The sequence below is a fragment of the Macrobrachium rosenbergii genome, chromosome 8, assembly GCF_040412425.1.
Source record: "Macrobrachium rosenbergii isolate ZJJX-2024 chromosome 8, ASM4041242v1, whole genome shotgun sequence".
In the NCBI taxonomy this organism is placed as follows: Eukaryota; Metazoa; Arthropoda; class Malacostraca; order Decapoda; family Palaemonidae; genus Macrobrachium; species Macrobrachium rosenbergii.
The window spans coordinates 39729401-39756097 of NC_089748.1; the positions used below are offsets into that span (position 1 = coordinate 39729401).

Here is a 26697-nt window from a genome sequence, read left to right on the forward strand (position 1 = left end):
TAGGTTCAAGGTTTCAATTAAGTGGATCCAAAAGCACCCAAAATCCTGCAGAATTCCAGAGGGTCCGGTTCAACATCTGGAATACTGAAGCTAAAATTTACTACAATTCTTAGCAGTAAAAAATCCTTTTTAGCGAGATGTGTCCAACAAAGAAGCTATAAAACATTACGATAAGATCTTCTTACTTAGCTAGTTCATAAGATCTAACTTAGCTGGTGCTAGTTCATGAGATCTTACTTAGCTGGTGCTAGTTCATGACATCTTACTTAGCTGGTGCTAGTTCATAAGATCTCACTCTAGCTGGTGCTAGTTCATAAGATCTCACTTAGCTGGTGCTACTTCATGAGATCTTACTTAGCTGGTGCTAGTTCATTAGACCTTACTTAAATGATGCTAGCTCATAAGATCTTACTTAGCTGGTGCCAGTTAAAACACTAGCGGGACTCCGCTGGAATCGAGAGCTTAATATTTATATATTATCGCCAGCGTTTCTCTCGTGTGTGTGAATGCAACTTGAGAGATGATATGCATTCGGGGCTTGACAGCCAAACCACTTCCTCCCTGGCAGTGAGGGATGCGCATCATTTTTGCGTCCCGCAATTTCGCCAGCCTTCCTGAAGAAGAAGAAGAAGAAGAAGAAGAAGAAGAGGAGGAGGAAGAGGAGGAGGAGAGACCAAAGAAGAAAAAGAAGAGGAGGAGGATTAGGAGGAAGAGGAGAAACTAAAGAAGAAGAAGAAGGAGGGGATGAGGAGGAGGAAGAAGAAGAAAAAGAGGAGGAGGAGGAGGAGAGACTAAAGAAGAAGAAGAAGACGAGGAGGAGGAGAAGGATAAGGGGAAGGAGGAGGAGGAGGAGGAGAAAGAGAGACTAAGGAAGAAGAAGAAGAAGAAGAAGAAGAGGAGGAGGAGGAGGAGGAGGAGAAGTGGAGGAGAAGGAGGTGGAGGAGGAGGAGGAGGAAGAAGAGGAGAGACTAAAGAAGAGGAAGAAGGAGGATGAGGAGGAGGAGGAAAGACTAAAGAAGAAGAGGAAGAAGGAGGAGGAGAAGGAGGACAGACTAAAGAATAAGAAGAAGAAGAAGAAGAGGAGGGGGAGGAGGAGAGGCTAAAGAAGAAGGAGAAGAAGAAGAATAGGAGGAGGAGGAGAGAGTAAAGAAGGAGAAGAAGAGGAGGAGGAGGAAGAGAGGCGACTAACGCAGCCACCAAGCAGGAGCATCCCACAAGACAAGGAATGATGAGAGATTTGAAAAAGAGTAAGCGCTCGCCTTTGTTGCCATGTTTGCTCACGGGTCGTGCATCCTTATCGCCCAGCGATAGCTAGAGATATACCCGGACACCCCTCCCCCCACTCTCTCTCTCTCTCTCTCTCTCTCTCTCTCTCTCTCTCTCTCTCTATTGGCCGGGTATTTACAAATGGGGAAGGTTTACGGCGCGGCTCAATCAGCCTGACAGCCGCTTGTGTGTCACTCGAGACTGTGGCTTTGTGGTCGTCAGTCTCAGACTGATCGCCTCCTTCCAAGATTTGGATCAATTGCTTTCAAAATTAGCCCTGGGGAGTTTTTCGGGTGGGGAATAAAAGGAAATATTATTACTGGGGAATCCATTTCCTTCAAAATTACCCCTGGGGGGGCCGGGGTTTCGGGTAAGGAATAAAAGAAAATATTACTATTGGAGTAAAATGTTCATATTTTTCCCGCCTGTCGAGAAATAATCAGTAAAAGAAAATATTACTATTGGTGTAAAAGAAGGTTATATTTTTCCCAACTGTGGAGAAATAATCAGTAAGAGAAAATATTACTATTGGCGTAAAATGTTTATATTTTTCCCGTCTCTCGAGAAATAATCAATAAAAAAAACATTACTGTTGGTGTAAAAGAAGGTTATATTTTTCCCAACTGTGGAGAAATAATCAGTAAGAGAAAATATTACTATTGGCGTAAAAAGAGGTTATATTTTTCCCGCCTGTGGGGAAATAATCAATAAAAGGGAATATTATTATTTTTGGGGAAAAAGGGTGATTTTTCAGCCTGAAGCCTTTATAAAGCTTTAAATCACTAAAACATTTATATCAGAAGTTCTCAATCTGGGGGGCGCGCCCCCTAGGGGGCCGTCAGCAGTTTGCAGGGGGATTGTGAGCTCGGGGGAAAAATGTAAAATTCACTAATTACATTTGTTATTCTCTTAACAAGAGTCGCTAAGAAGCAGTGTCAAGTATCCCACTAATTCATTCCTAAAAGAATAAAAACACTCTTTCTCTTTTTTTGTTCCATTTTTTAAATCTGGGAGGGAATTTCTCTCATAGATGCAAGGGGGCGTGGAGGGAAGGACCATCTCTTAGAAGGGGGGCGTGGCAATAAAAAGGTTAAGAACCACTGCTTTATACAAAGGCTTCCGTCTTACAAAGTCCTGTCCTTAACTTGACCCATCCCAAGACAAATACACTTGCAGCGTTTCCATATCGATTATCCCGAGGTACAACAGATGCACCGTTTTCCATGTCGATTATCCCGTGGCACAACAGATGCACCGTTTTCCATATCGATGGTCCCGAGGTACAACAGATTCTGCTGATGTGAGCATTTACATAGTGGATCCTGAAATCAGTTTTTACGTCGTGCTTGACTGATAGGATGCGTTAAGATGTAAATTGAGGTATCGCCGAATATTGAATAAGAATTAAAGATTTTAGATATGCGTTCAAATTTTTTTTTAAGTTTTTATTTTTATTAATATATATTTTCTCCTCGGAGGAGCTTCTCTCTGAATTACGTTCGCCGGAGCAGAACGAACAATGCGGCTCGGTGTGTGTGTGTGTGTGTGTGTGTGTGTGTGTGTGTGTGTGTGAGTATCATCATAGGCCCTTAATAGCATGTTCATTTATCCAAGGCTACCCCGATTCGCCACGGGTTCGAAACTCTGTCTCTTAGCCTATTGATGACCGGCCCAGTAGAGTAGGTACCGTCTGGGCTGGGAAGGAGTCGCATTTGAGAGAGAGAGAGAGAGAGAGAGAGAGAGAGAGAGAGGTGCCTCGGGACCTGTGGAACCGTGTTTGCGCTACTATGCATCTCTCGTTTGAAAATAAGAAATCGTTTCTTAATGATGCGTCCAAAAGACAGAATGGGGTCCCTCTCTCTCTCTCTCTCTCCTTTTGATGAGAGAAGGACTTGTGTGTGAGCTGCTTTTGTGAATTCGACCGCTGGATATTTGCCCGGGGACTGGCGGTAGGGGGAGGGTACGTGTGGTCCTCGGGATAGGCGGGGGAGAGGGAAGGCGTGTAACCACACGTCCGAATCCCCGAGCGAGATGATGATGATGACAATTCCTCATAATTTCCTTATTATATAACGTCTTCCGTGCGTCAGCTTGCGTCGTGTGATTTGGTGAGATGTTTTTGATCCGTATCTGTCAGTTCTCGCGGCTGTGACGCCCGTCGGAGAAGCGTCACTTACGCCAGCAGCGCTAAGGCCGTGAACGCCGAAGAGACAAGAGATACCTGGGATTCCGCGCCGAGTGGTTTACAGTGTTGCCAATTCCAGTATCAGCCCGATAGCACCCTGGCCACTATACTACCACAACCCCGAGTCTCCCCCTGCCATCTCTCCCTCTCTCTCTCTCTCTCTCCCTTCTCCTATCTCTCTCTCTCTCTCTCTCTCCCCCTTCCAAAGGCCCTTCATCATACATGCCCAAACCCCGCGGTTGCCCTGCCGTTGTAACATGGGGCCGTCCGTCCGTCGTCGCGCTTGGTATTTGCCCGAGCTATATATATTTTAACCATATTGTTTAAAAGGGTAACGTTTTCTCTCTCTGTGAGTGGCGGGAGCGAGAAGAATCGAGAAGCGGAATGCGCGTCGATGTGTTTCTTTATTGTTTTCCTTCTTTTTTTGGGACCTTTTTCTTTATTTTTTCTTTATTTTCTTTCATAGGAACCACGAAACCAGGAGGGGGTTGCTCGTTTGCATCGCCTACTTCTATAATTGTGGGGTAGAAAGCGTAAAACAAAAAGACCTGTTATTGGCGAAATTGCGTCGGAATTTTGGAAGTTTTGAGGGGAAGGAGGAGGGGGAGGTGTCTCGGGAGGGAGGAGGGGAGTCTTGGGTTGGGGGGAGGGGCGAGTTCCGGCCAGTGCGGGGTTTTTTCTTCTGTTGGGTGTTATTTTTTTTTTTTTAGGTGCGATTGTTTGTTAGTTCCTTCGTGGGAAAATTAAGGTAAATAAAAATAAAAGTATTAAAATAAGTAGGGCTGAATTTATTAAAGTGTTTATCATTTACTTAATAAACTTAAAGATTTTTAAAGACTCGTTTCTTTATATTTATATTAATGTATGTTCGTTTGTTTATATATGTATGTTGGCGTCGCTGCATGAAAGGTCAGCATTAGTTATGTTTCCGAAGAGAGAGAGAGAGAGAGAGAGAGAGAGAGAGAGAGAGAGAGGGTCACTCAGTCAGCTTTGCAACAGTGGTAGAGGAGGAGGAGGAGGAGGAGGAAGAGGAGGAGGAGGAGGAGGAGGAGGAGGAGGAAGAGACAGACCCCCTCAAGGGATTCATTCTTCCATGATCCACCACCACCGCCAGTGCTATATTGGACCCTCTCTCTCTCTCTCTCTCTCTCTCTCTCTCTCTCTCTCTCTCTCATTTGAATGCCATTTATTAAATATATCAGTGAAGAGTTTTCCTCATTCTCCACTTTCTCTTAATTCCGTCTCCATGCTTTTTTTATGCTATTATTTTCTCTATCGTAATTTGTTGTTTTATAATTTTCATATAATTTTTATTCTGTCTTTTGGTGTTTTTCTATTTTCGTTTTTTATTTTCCTTTATATTTTTCATTTCCATACGTTTCTGAATTATATATACCTCTTTCTTGGGCGTTTCCCAGCAGCTGACATATCTGTATATTTGTTTGTTTGCCTTCTCTCTCTCTCTCTCTCTCTCTCTCTCTCTCCCTTTGTCACATCACCTGTTTCTGTCATCTCCTCCTTGTATTTTTGTTTATCTTGCCTTGTCTATCATTTTTCTTTATTTTGTACCTCTCTCTCTCTCTCTCTCTCTCTCTCTCTCCTCTTCACGTCACCTGCTTCTATCATCTCCCTCGTAATGTCTCTCGCATTCATCCCGGAGGTAATGAGTTTTTTTTTTTTTTTTTTTTTATTAGATCTTTGGGTATTTTCTAGAGTCCGTCAGTGGGTGGGTCCTGCCCTCCGGGTATTATAGCTCGGTACGAAGAAGAACAGAAGAAAAACTGAGCAAAATTCTGTAGTAATCAGTTGGTTGAATCAGCTAGTTTTCGTCAGGAAGTTCCGTCGAGAGTGGCTTTTTTTTTTTTTTTATATGATTTCATTGATTTGTAGTGTTTTTTTTCTTGTATTTTCTTATTACGAAGACGCACAGAAGGAAAAAAAATTCTGTAGTAAGCAGTTAGTTTTCGTCAGGAAGTTCAGTCGAAAGTGGCTTTTTTTTTCCAGACGATTTCATTGATTTGTAGTTTTTTTTTTATGGCGATGTCTCAGTACGAAGAACAGAAGAAAAACTGAGCAAAATTCTGTAGTAATCGGTTGGTTGAATCAGCTAGTTTTCGTCAGGAAGTTCCGTCGAGTGTTTTTTTTTTTTTTTAGCTGATTTCATTGATTTGTAGTTTTTTTTCTTGTATTTTCTCGGTACGAAGAAAAAAAATGAGCAAAATTCTGTAGTAATCAGTTGGTTGAATCAGTTAGTTTTCTCAGGAAGTTCTGTGGAGAGTGGCTTTTTTTTAGACGTTTCATTGATTTGAAGTTTTTTTTTATGGCGTTTTCTCGGTACAAAGAACAGAAGGGAAAAATGAGCAAAATCCTGTAGTAATCAGTTAGTTTTCGTCAGGAGGTTCCGTCGAGAGTGGCTTTTTTTTTTATTATATGATTTCACTGATTTTAGTTTTTTTTCGTATGGTATTTTCTCGGTACGAAGAAGAACAGAAAACGGAAGGAAAAATCTGCAGTAATCAGTTGGTTGAATCAATTAGTGTTCGTCAGGAAGTTCCGTCGAGAGTGGCCTTTTTTTTTTCCAGACGATTTCATTGATTTACAGTTTTTTTCTTGTATTTTCTTGGTACGAAGAAGAACAGAAGAAAAACTGAGCAAAATTCTGTAGTAATCAGTTGGTTGAATCAGTTGGTTTTCGTTAGTAAGTTCCGTCAAGAGTGGCTTTTTTTTTTTAGATGATTTCATTGATTTGTAGTTTTTTCTTGTATTTTCTTATTACGAAGACGCACAGAAGAAAAAAAAAATTCTGTAATAATCAGTTAGTTTTCATCAGGAGGTTCCGTCTGAAGTGTTTTTTTTTTTTAGATGATCTCATTGATATGTAGTTTTTTTATGGTATTTTCTCGGTACGAAGACGAACAGAAGAAAAAAGGGGCTAAACTCTGTAGTAATCAGTTGGCTGAATTAGTTAGTTTTCATCAGGAAGTTCCGTCGAGAGTGGCGTTTTTTTTTTCTGACGATTTCATTGATTTGTGTTTTTTTTTTTTTTTCTTGCGGTGTTTTCTTTTGACACCGCTCAAAATATCATTATTTTTTATAAAGTGATCGCACTGAGAAGTTGTGCTTGCATGCTTTCAGTTACCGTAGATAATTCTTCCTTCTCCTACCCCCTCCACCCAACCTCCAGGAAAAAATTATAAATGATAAAAAATATTAAAGTTTATTAAAAAAATATTAAAATTTATTTTAAAAATAATATTAAAGTTTATTTAAAAAAATATTAAAGCTTATTAAAAATTAATATAATTTATTAAAAAATTAAAAATATTAGTTATTAGAAAATAATATTAAAGTTTGTTAAAAAATATTAAAGTTAATAAAAGAATATTGAAATTTATTGAAAAAATAATATTTAAGCTTATTAAAAATAATATTAAAGTTTATTAAAAAATAATTTTTGAAGTTGATTAAAAAATAATATTAAAGTTTATTAAAAAATATTAAGGTGTATTAAAAATTAATATTGAAGTTTATTAAAAAGAATAATATTAAAGTTTATTAAAAATATTAAAGGTTATTAAGCGAATGATATTAAAAGTTTATAAAAAACAACATTAAAGCTTATGTAAAAAATAATCTTAAAGTTTCTTAAAAAATAATATTAAAGTTTCTTAAAAAATAATCTTAAAGATTAAAAAAATATCAAAGTTTCTTAAAAAATAATATTAAATTTTACTAAAATATATTAAAGTTTATTACAAAATAATATTAAAGTTTATTAAAAATATATTAAAGTTTATTAAAATATATTAAAGTTTATTAAAAAATATTGAAGTTTATTAAAAAATAGTATTAAAGTTTATTAAAAATAACATTAAAGTTTATTAAAAAAATAATAGTAAAGTTTATTCAGATAATATTGAAATTTATAAAAAAAATAATGAAGTTTATAAAAAATAATTGAAATATATTAAAAAGTCATTTTAAAAGTTTATTAAAATAATATTAAAGTTTATTAAAATATCAAAATTTTATTAAAAAATAATATTACTGTTTATTAAGAAAATAATATTAAAAGTATATTAAAAGCAATATTGAAATTTATTAAAAAAATATTAAATTTTATTAAAAAAAATATTAACATTTATTCGCTCTAACGTACGAAATTCCGCGTCGAGACTCCTCGGGCTAATGCGTACCGGTCTCTTCTCCTGCTACCAAAAAAAAAAAAAAAAAAAAAGCTCTCGGGGCGTCCAACTCCGAGCTGTTTGTTGAAAGGATTATTTAGCGTTAGAACATTATCATACTTCAAAAGATCAACCAGCATTAAAAGCATATTAGTAACCTTAATGTGTTCACCTGTGGGCAGCTTTGCGCGCGGAATAAATGTGAAAAGATTCATAAATACGCTTTTGGGCGTTGCTACAGATCAGCGCAAGAATTATTGTTAGCGCTCTCACCCGGCTACAACAGGTGTTATAGTGTGGTTGTAAGTAGTTGGTAATGACGTCATGGGGTTGTTATAATTTTTCATAACCAAAAAGTGTCCATAGTATTTTCTTAAGTTTTTACAATCACTTTTGTGTCTTTTGAAGAAAATTTCAGATAAACATTTTTTGTATGGTGTTACAGTGATTGTGTTGATCACTGTATTTTCGGAAACATCTGTTCACTTCTGATGTAATTTTTGTGTATAGTGATTATAGTGATCGTGTTGATCACTGTATTTTCGTAAACATCTGTTCAGTTCTGATGTAATTTTTGTGTATAGTGATTATAGTGATAGCGTTAATCACTGCATTTTCGTAAATATCCGATCAATTCTGATATAAATTTTGTGTATAGTGATTACAGTGATCGTGTTGATCACTATATTTTCGTAAGCATCCGTACAATTCTGATATAAATTTTATGTATAGTGATTACAGTGATAGTGTTGATCACTGTATTTTCGTAAACATCTGCTAAACTTTCCCTCTTCTGCTCTAGAGCGTTTGAAAATTCAGCCAGACAGTAATATATAGAGCATGTAGAATTACATTATTGCTTATTTGATCCAGTTCTTATTTGTTTACAAGTTCATTTTGTACGTAAATGTTTTGAACGTGATATTTGTATCAAGAAACATTTTTGCTGCTACAAACTTGAATTTTAGCCATTGAAGTATTTTCGGCATCAAATCATCATTTGGGAGAAAAAAGTATTTATTAAATTTAGTTTTAAGTAATATTAAAATTGCAATGATTTCATAGATTCAATTCGGCAAGCATGGTGTTAGTATTCTTGAAATCTTCATGTGAGAAAAACATTAACTGTTTTATCAAATTCCTGTCACCAATTAATTTGAATTCATTTTTAGGATATTCATGGTTTCGTAGTATCAATTCGGCAAACATGGCGTTAGCACACCTGTAGAGAATCATGTGGCCGAGCGAACGCATTCGTGTGTGTGTCTGTGTGTGTGTGAGACTGCTAAAAACTTTGTGTCTCATGGTATTGAACTGCAAAGTGCCTGTCATGGTTCGCCTCCCCGCTTGTAATGCTCTGTGTAATTTCGGGGACAGAAGTTATTTGTAACTTTGCCTAAATAAGAAAACAGCTTTTTTTTTTTTTCCATTTCCTTTGCCACACCTCCTTTCTCTGGACTGCGTTTCTTTATTTTTCACTGACATTCAATATATTGCAGTTTTTAGAAGTCTCCTTGCCTGATTGATGACATTATTGGTTTCTGTCATGGTAATACATTCAATATATTGTCGTTTTTAGAAGTTTCCTTATGAAATTATTGGTTTCTGTCTTGGTAATACATTCAATATATTGTGGTTTTTAGAAGTTTCCTTGTGACATTATTGGTTTCTGTCGAGGTGGTACATTCAATATATTGTCGTTTTTAGAAGGTTCCTGATGACATTATTGGTTTCTATCACGGTAATACATTCAATATATTGTAGGTTTTAGAAGTTTTCTTATGACATTATTGGTTTCTATCACGGTAATACATTCAATATATTGTAGGTTTTAGAAGTTTCCTTATGACATTATTGGTTTCTGTCAAGGCAATACATTCAATATATTGTAGTTTTTAGAAGTCTCCTTATGACATTATAGGTTTCTGTCATGGTAATACATTCAATATATTGTCGTTTTTAGAAGTCTCCTCATGACATTATAGGTTTCTGTCATGGTAATACATTCAATATATTGTAGTTTTTAGAAATTTCCTTACCCAATTGATGACATTTTTGGTTTGTTTCATGTTAATATAGTATGGGTACATTGTAAAGTTGGTATAGAAATAATAAAATCTTGGCATGATCTCCTGCTAGAATCTTGGGTATGTCCGAATGTCATAAGGCAAAGATCCGGAGAGTAGAGCCAGTCATGTTTCTCTCTTAAACAGATGCAGAGGTTTTAACTCAAAATTCCCTCTCTAAGTTCCTGAGAATTCTCACCTCCTCCGATTCTGTTAAGAAGAGCGTGAAAAGCATTAATTTCACTCAGTTTCTTAACCAGTTATGGTTCTGTTTAGGGAAAAAATTAAATTTTACGAAGGGTTCAAACGCATTTCTTTTTAAACTGCATACTCTGTTCATTGAATGTCAGTCGGTTGTTTACCACGATAGAGAACTGAGGTTGGCAAAGTCTTCGTATTTCAATTGTAATATTATATATATATATATATATATATATATATATATATATATATATATATATATATATATGTAATGTGTGTGTGTATACATCTTTGTGTTTTATATATCGTGCGATTTTCAAGAAAGAGAAAACAGGAAGATATCATATTGGCTGACGTTAGTTATAAAGGCAGAGTTTGCCATATCATCTATTTTCCCCCTAGCTGCAACCCCTGTCATTTCTTTTTACTGTACCTCCGTTCATATTTTCTTTCCCGCATCTTACATTCCTTAACCCTCTCCTAACAATTGATTCAAGGCTTTCCTCCTGTTACAACTTTCAGACCCTTTTACTGTGAGTTTCCGTTTCAGCGCTGAATGACGTTGCATAGGTCCAGCAGGCCATGGGCCTAAATTCTATATCCCATTACGTTCTTCTTCTTCTTCTTCTCCTCCTCCTCCTTCTTCTTCTTCTTCTTCTTCTTCTTCTTCTTCTTCTTCTTCTTCTTCTTCTTCTTCTTCTTCTTCTTCTTCCTTTGCCATGATCGTCCTTCGTATCATCATCATCATCACACACACAAACACACACAGGGTCACCCCAAAACACTATAATTTGGGCAGACATTCATCTGCCTCTGTTGTGATTACGTTCCCCATCCTGTTATTCTCCCCCCCCCTCCCCTCACATTATTTATGTTACGTTCTGTTATGTATGTCCGTCACACGTGGCCATTAGAAGTCGTCCTTTTATAGCCTCGTCACCTTCGTCATCAATATCATCATTATCATCATAATCATTATTATTATCAATTAAAAAATATTCAGTAGAATGAGTCTTGAATTGGAGAAACAAATCCACTGTTTTGTTTGGGTACATCTATTTAAAAATAAATCTCCACAGAGAGCTTTCGGGAATCTGTTCGATCCCCCATTTCAGCCTCTGAGGTTGAAAATGGGAATCGAACAGATTCCCTTTTCAGTGTTTGAGGTTGAAAGTGCAAGTCGAACAGATTCCCTTTTCAGTCTCTCAGATTGAAAAGGAGAATCGAACAGATTCCGGAAAGCTCTCCGTAGAAATTTATTTTTAAATATTTATACCTATACATAGCTGTGGATTTCTTTCTCCAGTCACTATTATAATCAAAATCATTATCTTCTCACGATCTCCGAGCTTCGATTTTCGCGTGGAACGGGCTATGGTCTCGATTGGGTGTCTGCCGTTATGTAAATACAATTGCGCTGTTATTATTAATATTTTGCTCTTGACGATTTTGTTATTCTGTTGATAGGTTGAGGAATCTTTTAGTTTTCTATGAAAGAAAACTATGTGCCGGCTTTGTCTGTCCGTCCGCACTTTATTCTGTCCGCACTTTTTTCTGTCCGCACTTTTTCTGTCTGCACTTTTTCTGTCCGCCCTCAGATCTTAAAAACTAGTGAGGCTAGAGGGCTGGAAATTGGTACGCTTATCATCCACCCTCCAATCGTCAAACATACCAAATTGCAGCCCTCTAGCCTCAGTAAGTTTGATTTTATTGAAGGTTAAAATTAGTCATAATCGTGCTTCTAGCAACGATATAACATAGGCCACCACCTGGCCGTGGTTAAAGTTTCATGGGCCGCGGCTCATACAGCATTATACCGAGACCACCTTAAGATAGATCTATTTTCGATGGCCTTGTTATACGCTGTAGCAGCTGTACATAATTTTTTTTGACACTGAAATTCGCGAACAACTACGAATTTCCTTTTACTTTAAATTGCCATAATTTGAAAGAGTATAATTATTGTAAAATTCTTATAAGAATAAAATTTAAGATGTGTTTATGAAGAGTTGTCACGCCGTATTTATGCGTAGACTTGACGGTGGTAATGATTTGGTGATATTTTCAATGAATTATTATTATTATTATTATTATTATTATTATTATTATTATTATTATTATTATTATTTGACTTGAAATTGAGGCTCCCAAAAGAATATTACGGTGTTCATTCGAAAGAATTAACAGGTAATAGGAAATACAGAAAAATCTCATTAAAAAAAAAAAAATAATAATACATTAATTAATAAATAAATAAAAAATATATCTTGCAGAACTGACGAACGTATGGAACACTCACCAAGGGATATTGATAGATGGTAACGGTAATAAAAGATTCAGGATGGTTTTGGTAGGATATAACAATAAGATTCTCATGGTACCCACCACCAGCGTGAGAATTGGACATTATAGAAAACGGACTTTAGTGCCGCTATGTGTGATGGGCAACTAAAGTAAATGACCGAACCTCACTTATCTTGGTATAAAAGTGGATATCTGGCGTGGCCAAGGATTGTTTGTAGCCAATTTTACATTTGAAAACAAATAAATGGACTTTTATGAATGCTTGTATTGAGGTAAATGCGCTAAACCACCCACTTATCGTGGAACAAAAGTGGATATCTGACGTGGCCAAAGAATGTTTGCAGCCAATTTTACATTTGAAAACAAATAAATGGACTTTTATGAATGCTTATGGGCCCTTTGTTAATTTATGTTATTAAGTTCCCGAGTGGTTAGAGCGAAGATGCAATGCTTGACTACCCTAGAGTATTTCTCCTTGTATTTTATGATGTATTTACATTTTTATATATTTATTTATTTATTTGTTAATTTAGTTTTTGTTTTCTGATCTCCTCTTTCTGTATTTCATGTTGCTATCTGTCACTTTCTTTAAATGAACACCATAATATTCTCTGGAAGCTTGAATTTCAAGGCAGTAGCCCGTGTGGTGGGCTTGTTCCTTGTGAATAGGGTTTATCTTCTGAATAATAATAATAATAATAATAATAATAATAATAATAATAATAATAATAAATAAAATAACAACAATAATTATAATAATAATAATAATAATAATAATAATAATAATAATAATAATAATAATAATAATAATAATAATAATCTAGGTAATAATATGGTTTATTTGCTATTGTGTTTTGTTAAAAAGAGAATTTTTTTTATTTAAGAAATCTGTGAGTAATGAATAGCTCCAAATTTGTCTTCGTTATTATGTTATTTATGAACACATCGTAGGGGGGTGCACTGTAGGCATTACTTAGGGTTCTTTGCAGCGTTCCTTCGGCCCCTAGCAGCAACCCCTTTCATTCCTATTACTGTACCTCCGTTCATATTCTCATTCTCCCATCTGAGTTTCCACCCTCCCTAAAAATTGTTGCATAGTGCAACTGCTTTGAGGTTTTCCTCCTGTTACACCTTTTCAAACCTTTTACTGTCAGTTTCCCTTTCAGCGTTGAATGACCTCATAGGTCCCAGCGCTTGGCCTTTGGCGTAAAATTTTATATTCCATTCCATCCTTTATGAACAATAGTTATTTATATACATTTTTTCTGTTCTTTTGCAGGAAAAACAAATTCGAGTTTCTCTCACGATTCCGATATTAGTCTGAGTACGCACAGCGCCGATTTCTCGCTGACGCCGCCGCGTTCCAGGAAGGCAGTCTCATTCCAAGGTAAGGAGAGAGAGAGAGAGAGAGAGAGAGAGAGAGAGAGAGAGAGAGAGAGAGAGAGAGAGAGAGAACAGTTGGTGGACTGTACATAAATGTTTAATACCTCTAGGTAAATATGTTGGTATTTTGGATTATTTATGTCGATCTCTTAAGGTAAGTTGAGAGAGAGAGAGAGAGAGAGAGAGAGAGAGCTGTTGTAGGTCTATACACAAAATGTTTGATACCTCTTGGGAAATGTTTGAATTTTTAATTATGTCGGTCTCCCAAGATAAGGAAAGAGAGAGAGAGAGAGAGAGAGAGAGAGAGAGAGAGAGAGAGAGAGAGAGAGAGAGAGAGAGAGAGAGAGAGAGAGCAGTTGCTTGACTGCACACAAATTGTTTGATTCCTCAGGAAATATTCTATTTTGGTATTTTATATGTATTTATGGTAATCTCTAAGGTAAGAGAGAGAGAGAGAGAGAGAGAGAGAGAGAGAGAGAGAGAGAGAGAGAGGAACAGTTGCTGCACTGCTTTCAAAATATTTGAACCCTTTACATTTTTCTACCCTATTTTTATTATATATTTTTGACGTAATTGCACCTGTCATATATATATATATATATATATATATATATATATATATATATATATATATATATATATATATATATATATAATATATATATATATATATATATATATATATATATATATATATAATGGGAATTGTCTATATACGGTTGTATACCAGTATTTAATCTTTCACTGGTACGTAATATTTCATGTATTGTATCATTTATTATCGTGCGATAGAGCCCAGAATTATGTTAATAATCCTTACAGTATACCAGCCTTTGGTTTTTGATGTTATGCATCCCATTTCATATCCTACAAAACCAGTATTCCGCGAATATTTCAAATAAATTCGGCGTACCGGCTAATTTGAAAGCGTCGGGGAATAAGAAAGTCACCCCGAGGAACTCCAGCGATTCCTGCCGTTTTCTCTCATGACGTCCGATGCTTTTTCTCCGTCTGTCCAATTTCTGGTTCCTTGTCGTAGATGAGGCTTGGCCTTGCTAAGATTCTGCTGTAGATGCTGTAGTTTCACTAGCGGATCCGGGGGGTTGGGGGGCATCTGGGCACGTGCCCCCACATGAAAAATAATGACAAAATAAAAATGTTGAAGATTTAGATAATAAAACAATATAAATGAGAAATGTAAAAATGTGGAAAAAATTAAAAAATCTATTATAGGAGTAATATATATATATATATATATATATATATATATATATATATATATATATGAAAATTGGTACCCTCATGCATTTTTTCTGGATCCGCTATTCATCCACCCTCCAGTCATCAAACACACCAAATTGCAGCCCTCTAGCCTTAGTAGTTTTTATTTTATATAAGGTTAAAATTAGCCATAATCTTCCTTCTGGCAACGATTTAGGATAGGCCACCACCGGGCCGTGGTTAATGTTTCATAGGCCGCGGTTCATACAGCATTATACCGAGACCACCGAAAGTTAGATCTATTTTCGGTGGCCTTGATTATACGTTGTTTTTTATTACATATATATATTCTGGGCCTAACGTAGCTAACTTTCATTGATTATATATGTATTTTTTTTTAATTCGAAAATTAAATGGACTTTTCGTCAATACCACAATTATCGAACTGCAATTTGAGGAAGAGAGTATATTAAAAAGAAAAAAAAAATCAATAATTAGATCTTTTGTCCTTGCTGTCTTTCATTTTGTTTTCCTGGACTAGACGACAGCAAGAGGTTTCCAGTCCCGTCGGCCTTTGCACTCGGTACTATGCTTTCAAGGCCGTGCCAGGTTGAGTGTCGGGCACGATTGCATATGGGTGTTAGGGCAGCGTCCGACGCTGCAATGGGATTGAGGGCCCTAATGCCCAAGCTCATTAAAAACTCTTTTCAAATGGTGCCCAGGGAACGGGGCGCGCCACTATGTACCTTAGTGACCAATCATATTACACAGAGATTTAATAAGTGTAATCCTGACTAAGACGGCTTCGGGTACTCGCTGGAATTTTTCAGTTCCTAATCATTATACACACGTTGGGGAGAGAGAGAGAGAGAGAGAGAGAGAGGAGGATGAGAGAGAGAGAGAGATTCAGGAGAGAGAGAGATTCAGAGAGAGAGAGAGAGAGAGAGAGGGAGAGAGAGAGAGAGAGAGAGAGAGAGAAAGATCAGGAGGATGAGATAGAAGAGAGTAAAAGAGAATGAGAAGCATTCAGAGAGAGAGAGAGAGAGAGAGAGAGAGGAGAGAGAGAGAAAAGAAAAGGAAGAGAGAGAGAGAGAGAGAGGATGAGAGAAAGAGAGAGAAAATTCAGGGGATGAGAAAGAGAGAGAGAAAATTCAGAGGAGAGAGAGAGAGAGAGAGAGAGAGAGAGAGAGAGAGAAGGGCGTAAGCCTTCGTTGACAAGACCCAGCGCTTTGGGCATTATTGTACGGCGAATGTATCGGGGTGTCCCAGAGGTGTATATGTATGTGTATGTATGTGTATATGTGTGTGTGCTTTTATGATTAGCTATTTACGGCGCTTTGCAAAACACAATTCTAACCCCTAATGGAAGGGGCCTGAAAGGCTACATTTGGTTAGATTTGGCCATTAGAAATCTTGAAACCATTCGAGCATTAATTCGAAGTGTTTTTTTTTATTCTTCAGTATTTATTAAAACGGTATTTGGTGTCAAAGGTTTTATTTTTATTTTTTTTTTATGTTCCAGTAATGCTTGAGGATTATCAAGTCGAAGCAGAGAGAGAGAGAGAGAGAGATTCAGGGAGAGAATGAGAGAGAGAGAGAGATTCAGGAGAGAGAGAGAATCAGGGAGAGAGGAGAGAGAGAGAGAGAGAGAGAGAAAGATTCAGGGGCGGGAGAGATAGAGAAGAGAGAGAGAGAGTGGGACACGAAAGCAAGCAAATTTTTGAAAAGTTGTCGAGGGCGACGTGCTTTCAAGCACGAGCACGGATCTTAAAATTATTATTATTATTATTATTATTATTATTATTATTATTATTATTATTATTATTATTATTATTATTATTATTATTTTGTTGTTGAGAGAAAGCAAGCAAAGCTTCGAAGAGTTCTCGAGACGATCTCTGCTTTCAAGCACGGGCAGGGATCTTGAAATTTGTCTGAAAATAATGCATAATCTGGATCACCGTCCTGACCTAACCAGTGAACCCTAACTTATCTCAGGAGTCTTGGTAATTAGATAACTGTTATTCTCCATCTGGGCTGGAAATAGCCCCTCGCCTGAAGAGATATACTACTTCAGGCCCTTTGAGTAAAGGGGCTTAGATAGCCCCGTTTTTCTTTTTTTTTTCTTTCCTACCTCAGGCCCTTTGAGTAGAGGGCTTAGATAGCCCCTTTTTTTTTCTTAATTTTTTCCCTTTCGTTCCCTTTGTGGTAAGAGATTGTTTCCCCTCCCTCCAAAGTTTGCCTTTAGACTTTGATGCAAAAAGAGATTGAATATTTCACGATTTATTCATCTACTCTTGGTGAAGAGCTTCTCCAAAGTTCCAGAGGTCCTGTATTCCTCATACCGTTGGACTTTGGAACAGTCTCCCAGAGATATCGTGCAATTGGAACTTCAGAAGTTCAAGCGAAAATGCAGTGCATTACTACCCTAATACTATTCTTCTTGCATTTTAATACATTTTTATCTTTGTTTATTTATTAATTTATTGGGATCTCTTTCTGTATTTCCCTTTACTTCCTCTTACTTCTTTCTGATGAACACCATAATATTCTTTGGAAGCTTGAATTTCAAGTCAGTGGCCCCTTTGGTGGGCTTGTTCCATATGAATAGGTTTCATCTACTGACTAATAATAATAATAGTAATAATAATAATAATAATAATAATGCTATAAAAAAAAGATTCACTGACTAATAAATAGTTTACTGTGGCAATGGCCACCTCTTAGTTGGCAATTATATATTCTCTATTTGTTATTTGTCCTCGTATAACGCTTTTCTTTGTTTTTGTTTATATTCGTCTTGTATTTATTTCCTAGATACTCTCTCTCTCTCTCTCTCTCTCTCTCTCTCTCTCTCTCTCTCTCTCTCTGAAAGTCAGAAAGTGTCTAGGGTTTGTAATTCAAGTGCTCAAGTTCCACTCGTGGATTCTGCTTCCTTCGAAAATGTCACTAGAGTGGAACTACTAGTTCTCAGCTTAATCCCTAGTCGGGGTTGCTGTTTTATTATGATTGAAGTTCATTAAAATGTGCAACAAGAATAAGCTATTCTTTAATCATCTAAAATAAACTGTTTGTTTTCTAAGTCCTCAGTTTAAAAAAAAACTTCAAAAAGAAACTTAACCTTCAAAAAGAAACTTAAAAAAAGTCATGAGGAAATTTCAAAGAAAACTTCAGGAGGAAGCTTAAAGAAAAACTTGACCAAAAACTTCAAAAGGAAACGTAAAAACACCTCAAAATGAAACTTCCGAAAAAACGTTCAAAAACGAACATTCAAAAAACTACAAAAGGAAACTTCAAACAAAACTTCAAAAAGAAAACTTCAAAAAACTACAAAAGGAAGCTTTCAAATGTTCAAAAAAGAAACATCAAACAAAACTGCAAAAATAAATCTCAAAAAACTACAGAAAGAAACTTCAAAAAACTACAAAAGGAAGCTTTCAGTTGTTCAAAAGGAACCTCAAACAAAAACTTCAAAAATAAATCTCAAAAAACTACAGAAAGAAACTTCAAAAAACTACAAAACGAAGCTTTCAGTTGTTCAAAAAGGAAACTTCAAACAAAACTGCAAAAATAAATCTCAAAAAACTACAGAAAGAAACTTCAAAAAACTAACAAAAGGAAGCTTTCAAATGTTCAAAAGGAAACTTCAAACAAAACTGCAAAAATAAATCTCAAAAAACTACAGAAAGAAACTTCAAAAAACTACAAAAGGAAGCTTTCAAATGTTCCAAAGGAAACTTCAAACAAAACATCAAAACTTAAAAACTAAACCTCAATTTAGAACTCCGAAAATAAACCTCAAATTAGAACTACAAAGTAAACTTGCTAATCTTTCCTGTTGCTGTCAGACTTTCATTGAGGCATTTATCTTTGTTTCTGCGTTCGAGTGTGCTTGCAAGCGCTTTATTTTTTCTATTTTTTTCCTTTTAAGCTCCTGCATCTTGTCCACTCGAAGCTAATTTGCATACTATCGGAGCATTTATCCCCAAACCGAGTCAAGTTGCTTAATTGCTTTTATTGATAACGTAATGAGGTTTTCATTCTTTTTTTTATATGTTTTTTTGAGGGGGAGGGAGAGGTTGCTTTCAGTGAGTGCAATTTTCTTTCTTTGTGTGCTTGCTGTTTATATTCTAATATTTATTGTTTTAATTTATTTTTTTTCTTTAGTGTTTAAGGTGCTATTTTAATCTATATTCATATATTTATTATGGTTTTAATTTTTTTCACTATTTAAGGTGCTATATTAATCTGTTTATATATCAATATTTATTGTTTTAAAATTTTTTTGTGCTATTTAAGGTGCTATTTTAATCTGTTTATATTCTAATATTTACTATGTTTTAGTTTATTTTATTTGTACTATTTAAGGTCCTATGTTAATCTTATCTATATATATTCAAATATTTATTGAGGTTTAATATTTTTTTACTATTTAAGGTGCTAATTTGAGGTTTATTTTTGAAGTTTTGAGGTTTATTTTTGAAGTTCCAATTTGAGGTCTATTTTTGAAGTTCTAATTCGAGGTTTATTTTCTCTACTTTTTCTTTATTTTAATATTTTTTTAATGTTCTCTCGTGCTTTCCATCTCAGAATAGTCATATGGTGCTTTTAATAATTTTTTTTTCTACTTTTCTCTATTTTGATATTTTTGTAATGTTCTCCCACGCTTTCCATCTCAGTCATATGGTGCCTTTATATTTTTTTTTTCTACTTTTCTCTATTTTGATATTTTTGTGATGTTCTCTCATGCTTTCCATCTCGAGGCATTCGTATCGATCAAATTGTCGAGTAAAAAAAAAAATATTTATAAATGTACCCTTGATCACCTCGTCAAGATGATATCTCCACTTACCACCAACCAGTACAAATCGTATTAGCGGCCGTTCGGATGTCTCAGATTGGAAGTGGTGTGTTTTTCTTTCGCCTGATTAAGCAGAGTGGGTTTATCAGACCACCTTGGTTTATTTAATTCCGCGATTTGCAAACCAGTCCTTAATTTTCTGATAAAGCGTTGACTTTCCTGTCATTATATATATATATATATATATATATATATATATATATATATATATATATATATATATATATATATATATATATATACCAAGACACAGGTAATTCCTTGGGTACAGTTGTACTCAGGTTCCAACTTCTTTTGACTTTTGTGGCCTGGTTGGCAGCGCTCTGGTCTTTCATTTGAAAGACCTGGGGTCGATCATATAAATTTCTGACTCACATCAGGATCGAACCCAGGTCTTTCAGATGAAATGCTGTCAATTGGGCCGCTGCTGAGTCGGGAAGTTGGGGAAAACACGCTGGTATGCAAGCAGTTAGTCTGCCCAGGTAATTCCTTGTGTACAGTTGCATTCAGGTTCCAACTTCTTTTATGACATGTGTGGCCTGGTTTGCAGCGCTCTGGTCTTTCATTTGAAAGACCTGGGTTCGATCTTGATGTGAGTCAGAAATTTATTCGTAGTTGTATTTTTATTTAATAATTTTTTGGCGTTGATAACATTTTTCTTGTAACTTGATGTAATTCGATTGAGTCTTGAAATTATATTTGTGCTTGTGCACTATCTACTATGCCTTATCTAATACTTGAGTGCAAAAAATATATGTATTTGCTTTTGGACTAAATTTGAGAACGAAATTATTAATTTTTTCCCAGTGATAATGCAGAAAAGTTTTAAAATTTTATATTTTTGCAAAGTGGGGAAGCTCACCAACCATCAAATCGTACAACCAAATCTGATTTAGAGATAAGCATACCATCGCTATCAAAGTCAAGGTGGAGACTAAATGTAAGCTGCTTTTTGTATGCTATATGAAATGGTTAACTTGTTAATAGACGTTTTAAAAGTATTTGGATTTTTGCATTCAGATATCAAAACGAATCTTTTCTAATTTAGTTTTGGACATTTTTTCGGACATCAAAATATCTATTTTTGGCGATTTTTTTTGTTTTGGTTTTATTTTTAAATGATAGTATTATTGGAAATTTTCTCGGACACCAGAATGTCTTTTTTTTTTGGGCGAGTTTTTTTTTCGTTTTTAAATGGTAGTATTTTTCATTAACATTGTGAATTTTTAAATTTAGTTTTGGACATTTTTTCGGACATCAAAATGTCTTTTTTTTGGCGAGTTTTTTCTAATTACATTATTATTCATTAACATTGTGAATTTTTTCTAATTTAGGTTTGGGCATTTTTTCGGACATCAAAATGTCTTATTTTTGGCGAGTTTTTTGTTTTTTTTTGTTTGTTTTTAAATGACAGTATTATTGGACATTTTCTCGAAAATCAAAATGTCTTATTTTTGGCGATTTTTTTTTTTGTTTTTGTTTTACGTGACAGTATTATTGAACATTTTCTCGAAAATCAAAATGTCTCTTTTTTTTGTGGAATTTTTTTGTGTGTTTTTTGTTTTTAAGTGCTAATATTATTGGACATTTTGTCGGGCATCAAAATATCTTTTTTGTGTGTGTGTGTGTGTGTTTTTTTTTTAATGCAAATATTATTGGACATTTTCTCGAACATCAAAATGTCTTCTTTTTTTTTGGCAATTTTTTTTTTCGTTTTTAGTTTTTAAATGACAGTCTTTTGGACATTTTCTCGAAAACCAAAATGTCTTTTCTGGGGGGCTATTTTTCATATTTTCGCCAGTCCGAAGCGCGCGTTTTTTTATATGCCGACAGAGCCACGCTAATCCCCCAAATATGGCCTCCCAGGCATCTCCTCTATCGGCGCTAATTTCAGACGTGCACAAAGAGACTCGGACAGTATTGATGTAAAGGAGCGTGGCGGCCATGTCTGACGTCAATTGCAGGTGTCAGGGGAGAAACAAATTGCCTCCGTCGGGTGTCTTGTCACTGCAACTTGACACTGCAACTTGACACTAAAGTATTGATTGGGCGCCGCGCTATCCTGTGTCACAGCCGGGCCTGAGGTTCCCCAGTAAGTAAGCAAGCAAGTAAGTAAGTGAGTGCTTAGCGCCCCCCTTCCCCCCGCTGCGTTTGTTTTGTAGCTTTGTGATTATTCAGTGTATGTATGTATGTATATGTATGTACAGTATGTGTGTATATACATTAATGAGTATACATATACAATAACAATCGAAAATTTTATAAAATCATTATTTATTGTATATGTATATGTGTGTAAGTGAATGTTATATATAAATATAAATACATTATGTATATATGCTGTATATATATATTATAATATATATATATATATATGTTGTATATAATATATATATATATATATATATATATATATATATATATATATATATATATATATATATATATATATATAAATATATATATATATATGGCTTAGAAATAAAGTCGAAACCGGTCAGGACCTAAAATCAGTCACTTATTTTTTCACCTGTGATGATGTGTGTCAAACGAATCACTTGCTAATGTGTTTAAAATCAAATATATAAAGACACATTTTTCTATTTTTCATTATTAGAGTAAACTGTGTGGATCATGGCCCCCCCCCCAAAAAAAAACTATTGAACAGCAGGTGCAACCCATGTGCAAAAATGTGGTGTATATGGTTAATTATATACTTTTCCAGAAAAAAATTTCCTTAAAACGGTCTGTCGTCAAAGAAAAACTGTACAGGGCTCAAATCCACACAAATTTTATACCTTTTCAGAAAAAGCAGTTTTACTTCAAAGGGTCTGTTATCAAAGAAAAACTGTACAGGAGTCAAATCCACACAAATTTTATACCTTTTCAGAAAAACAATTTTACTTCAAAGGGTCTGCCATAAAAAAAAAAAACAGCACTGGAATGGGATCTACATAATCCTTCTAATTTTCTTTCTGTCACAAGTCGTCAAAGAAAAGCAATGCAGGACTCAAATCCACACAAATTTTATACCTTTTCAGAAAAAAAATTTTTACTTCAAAGGGTCTGTCATCAAATAAAACAGTACTGGAATCAGATCTAAACAACACTTTTGATTTTCTTTTTGTCACAAAATTAATGATAACTCCAGTTAAAAGAAAACCGTAGCTTTATATACCCCTTTCTGGCCTTCCTTTACCCTTTTGTAGCCTTCCTGTACTCCAATTCATTATTCTTTTTCTGTCTACCCCATCAAGTGCACGCAATATCCCTCAGCCTACCATGGAGACAATCGCCAATCTTATGACGAATATCCACTGCCTTGGCTATCGAGTTCTTTATGATCGAGACTAGTTAACAGTTCCCTTGTGCAGAGAATCCGATGTCTTGTTCCTCGGCTGCCCGGAAGATGTATTGTCTCTGGGATGGTACTCGCGGCTTTTACAGAATACCTTATCACTCTTTTTGACATTGATGGGAGTAGAGTGTTTCGAATTGGTTATTAGGGATGTGAGAGATTGTCCGGCGTTTATCACGGGCTAGGCATATGATTATTGTTAGGTACCTTGCCCTCAGGAGGGTAAACCTTGCCCAGAGCTTTGTTGAATGCTTTATGTCTTTTATAAATGAATTCCCTCTTGGTTCCAGTAGGGGGGTTAGTGCCGTCGGTGCATCTCACGCGGTGCACTGTAGGCACTACTTCAGGTTCTTTGCAGCATCCTTTCGGTCCATAGCTACAAGCCCTTTCATTGATTTTACTGGACCTCCATTCTTATTCTCTTTCTTAGCTGCGAGGTTTTCCTCCTGTTACACCTTTCAAACCTAGTTACTCTGTTTCCCTTTCCAGCGCTGAATGACTTCATAGGCCCCAGTGCTTGGCCATTGGCCTAAACTCTATATTCCATTCCACCTGTAGCCCTAATTTGAATGCTGGTGTTTAGCCATTTAAAAAAATATCTGAATTCTGTCAAGAGGATTATTCTCAATTGCTTGCAGAGTCATCCAGTGTTTAGGGGTCCAAATCCTTGAGAAAAACAAAGCACTCACTTGAACGTGATCAGATTTGTTGACAAACAGTCTTAGGGCAATTTTTTTTTTCCTGTGGCGAAGGGACCCCACAGAACGATTAAGGCAGTAATATCAAACTTTAGTCCATAAGTAAAACTTTAAAGAAATCGCAAGTAAAAAATGCGCAGAAGTTTCTTCGGCGCAATCGAGTTTTCTGTACATCGTATAATCAAGTCCACCGAAAGTACATCTGTCTTTCGATGGTCCCGGTATAATGCTGTATGAGCCGCGGCCCATGAAACTCTAACCACGGCCCGGTGGTGACCTGTCTCATATCGTTGCCAGACGCACGATTATGGCTAACTTTAATCTTAAATAAAATAGAATTTACTGAGGCTAGAGGGCTGCATTTTGGTATGGTGGATGATTGGAGGGTGGATGATCGACATACCAATTTGCAGCCCTCTAGCCTCAGTGGTTTTTAAGATCTGAGGGTGGACAGAAAAATTGTAGACGGACAGACAAAGCCGGCACAATAGTTTTCTTTTACAGAAAAGTAAAGAAGTACGCTTTATGATATGATGTAATTTTTTTTTCTAGAAACTTGAAAGCTTGTAATTTGTTTTTGCAAATTTTTAAGGCCGAAGAATTTTTGTTTTTAAATCGCTGGAAGTGAACATTCGCATTTGTTCAAAACTCTTTCCAATGTCCCTCGCATTCCTCGTGTTAAAACTCCGCGATGAATGTAATTATTTAACTGATATGCGTTAAGTCATATTTAACATACAAAGACACTCCTGCGCCTTCATCAGGGAAGGTCAGGACATGTTTTTTTTTTTCTTTCTAATCGCATTCGTATTGAATTTTATGTTAAAAGGTTTTTCTTGCATGCATTGCTGTGAGAGAAGTTTGTAGGCATTACTTAAGGTCCTTTGCATCATCCCTTCGTCCCCTAGCTGCAACCCCTTTCGTTCCTTTTACTGTACCTCCTTTTCATATTCTCTTTCTTCCATCTTACTTTCCTCAGCCCTCTCCTATCAACTGATTCATAGTGCAACTGCTCTGAGGTTTTCCTCCTGTTACACCTTTCAAACCTTTTTGCTGTCAATTCCCATTTCAGTGCTGAATGATCTCATAGGTCCCGGTGCTTGCCCTCAGGCCTAAATTCTATATTCAGTTTTGTATTCAGGTCATGCCAAGGTAGAGAGATTTTGGAAAGATGCAAATACTTTGTTTCTTTGTTAAGGTTTTCATCGATGCAGAGAGATTGTGAATTGGATTGTGTACATTCAGGCCAAATAATAACAATTATTATTATTATTATTATTATTATTATTATTATTATTATTATTATTATTATTATTATTATTATTCAGAGAATAAATCCCTATTCATATGGAACAAGCCTGCAGGATCCATTGACTTGAAATTCAGGCTTCCAGAGAATATGGTGTTCATTTGAAAGAAGTAACAGAAGGTAACAGGAACTACGGAAATAAGAGATCAGTTATTAGAAAGGAATATAAACAAGTAAAAATGAGCCGAAGTTTCTCCGGCGCAATCGAGTTTTCTGTACAGCCGTTACAGCGTATAATCAAGGCCACCGAAAATAGATCTATCTTTCGGTGGTCTCGGTATAATGCTGTGTGTGAGCCGCGGTCCATGAAACTTTAACCACTGCCCGGTGGTGGCCTATCCTATATCGTTGCCAGAAGCACGATTATGGCTAACTTTAACCTTAAATAAAATAAAAACTACTGAGGCTAGAAGGCTGCAATTTGGTATGTTTGATGATTGGAGGGTGGTGATCAACATAATTTGCAGCCCTCTAGCCTCAGTAGTTTTTAAGATCTGAGGGCGGACAGAATAAAGTGCGGACGGACAGACAAAGCCGGCACAATAGTTTTATTTTCAGAAAACTAAAAAGATAAATTAATAAATTGATAAATAACGCCAAGATTCGTGAAGACCTGGAAAAGAATTTCTGTTGTCAGAACGATTCATATTTTTGTCACTTTGTGAATCATGGTTGATGTTTAGTGAATGAAAGCGCTTTTTCTTTGAACATTATAGCACCAACATTATCATAACCGTCATCATCACCATCATCTTCATCGTCATTGTCATCATCATCGTCATCATCACCTTCATACTCATTATCATCACCATCATCATCATCTCCATCATCCTTCCAATCCTCATCATCATCATCCATCACCATCTTCATCATCTTCACCATCATCCTTATCATCATCATGATCATCGTCACCTTCAGCCTCATCCTCTTCAGGATCATCACCATCATCATCATCATCATTAGCACCATCATCATCCTCCCCATCATAATCATCCTCATTATCATCACCGTCACCGTCATCCTTATCATCATCATCCTCACCATCAAAACCATCATCTTCATTACCATTATCACCATCATCATCATCCTCATCACCATCATTCTCACCATCGTCAACACCATCTTCAACGCCACAGTCCCTGAAATACTGTTGAGTTCAGCACTGGTATAACATATGTATTCAGGGATGATCCCAGATTCCACTAACTGTCATATTCTCTCTCTCTCTCTCTCTCTCTCTCTCTCTCTCTCTCTCAGCAATGTTAAACCGCACATCCTGTGTGCCCTTAGCGGCCTTTAAATGTTTCTGGGTCAGTTTTTTTCCGTCGTAGGAGAAGTGAAAAAAAAAAAAAAAATAGTAATGCATTCACTGCAAGCAGTCACTGCAAGAATTCATGCACTGCCCAGATTAGCGATGCTATGTGGCGGCATTAGCTATGCCTTGTGTCAATATTAGTTATGCGTTGTGCCGGAATTAGCTATGCACGGTGATAGTATACCAGGTATGTGGTTTGTTTGCTTACAGAGTTCCCTGTTCAGTTACTGTGGGGTGTTGGTGGGGGGGGGGAGTGCTTGTGGTTGGTGCTGCTTTCCTTTGCTTGCTTGCTTGCTTGCTTTGTATTCGGTCTCTGAGAGTGAAGGAGCTGGAAAAATTATAATAA

At 36.0% G+C, this 26697-nt stretch overlaps 1 protein-coding gene across 2 annotated transcripts in view; it reads left to right on the forward strand.

Moving 5' to 3' along the window:
- Positions 1 to 26697, forward strand: part of LOC136840734 (F-box/LRR-repeat protein 7-like) — a 398409-nt gene that overhangs the window by 17487 nt on the left and 354225 nt on the right. For both annotated transcript variants that reach the window (XM_067107552.1, XM_067107553.1), the window contains exon 2: positions 13486 to 13593. In XM_067107552.1, coding sequence (XP_066963653.1) covers positions 13486 to 13593 — 108 coding nt within the window. The remainder of the gene's footprint in view (positions 1 to 13485; positions 13594 to 26697) is intronic.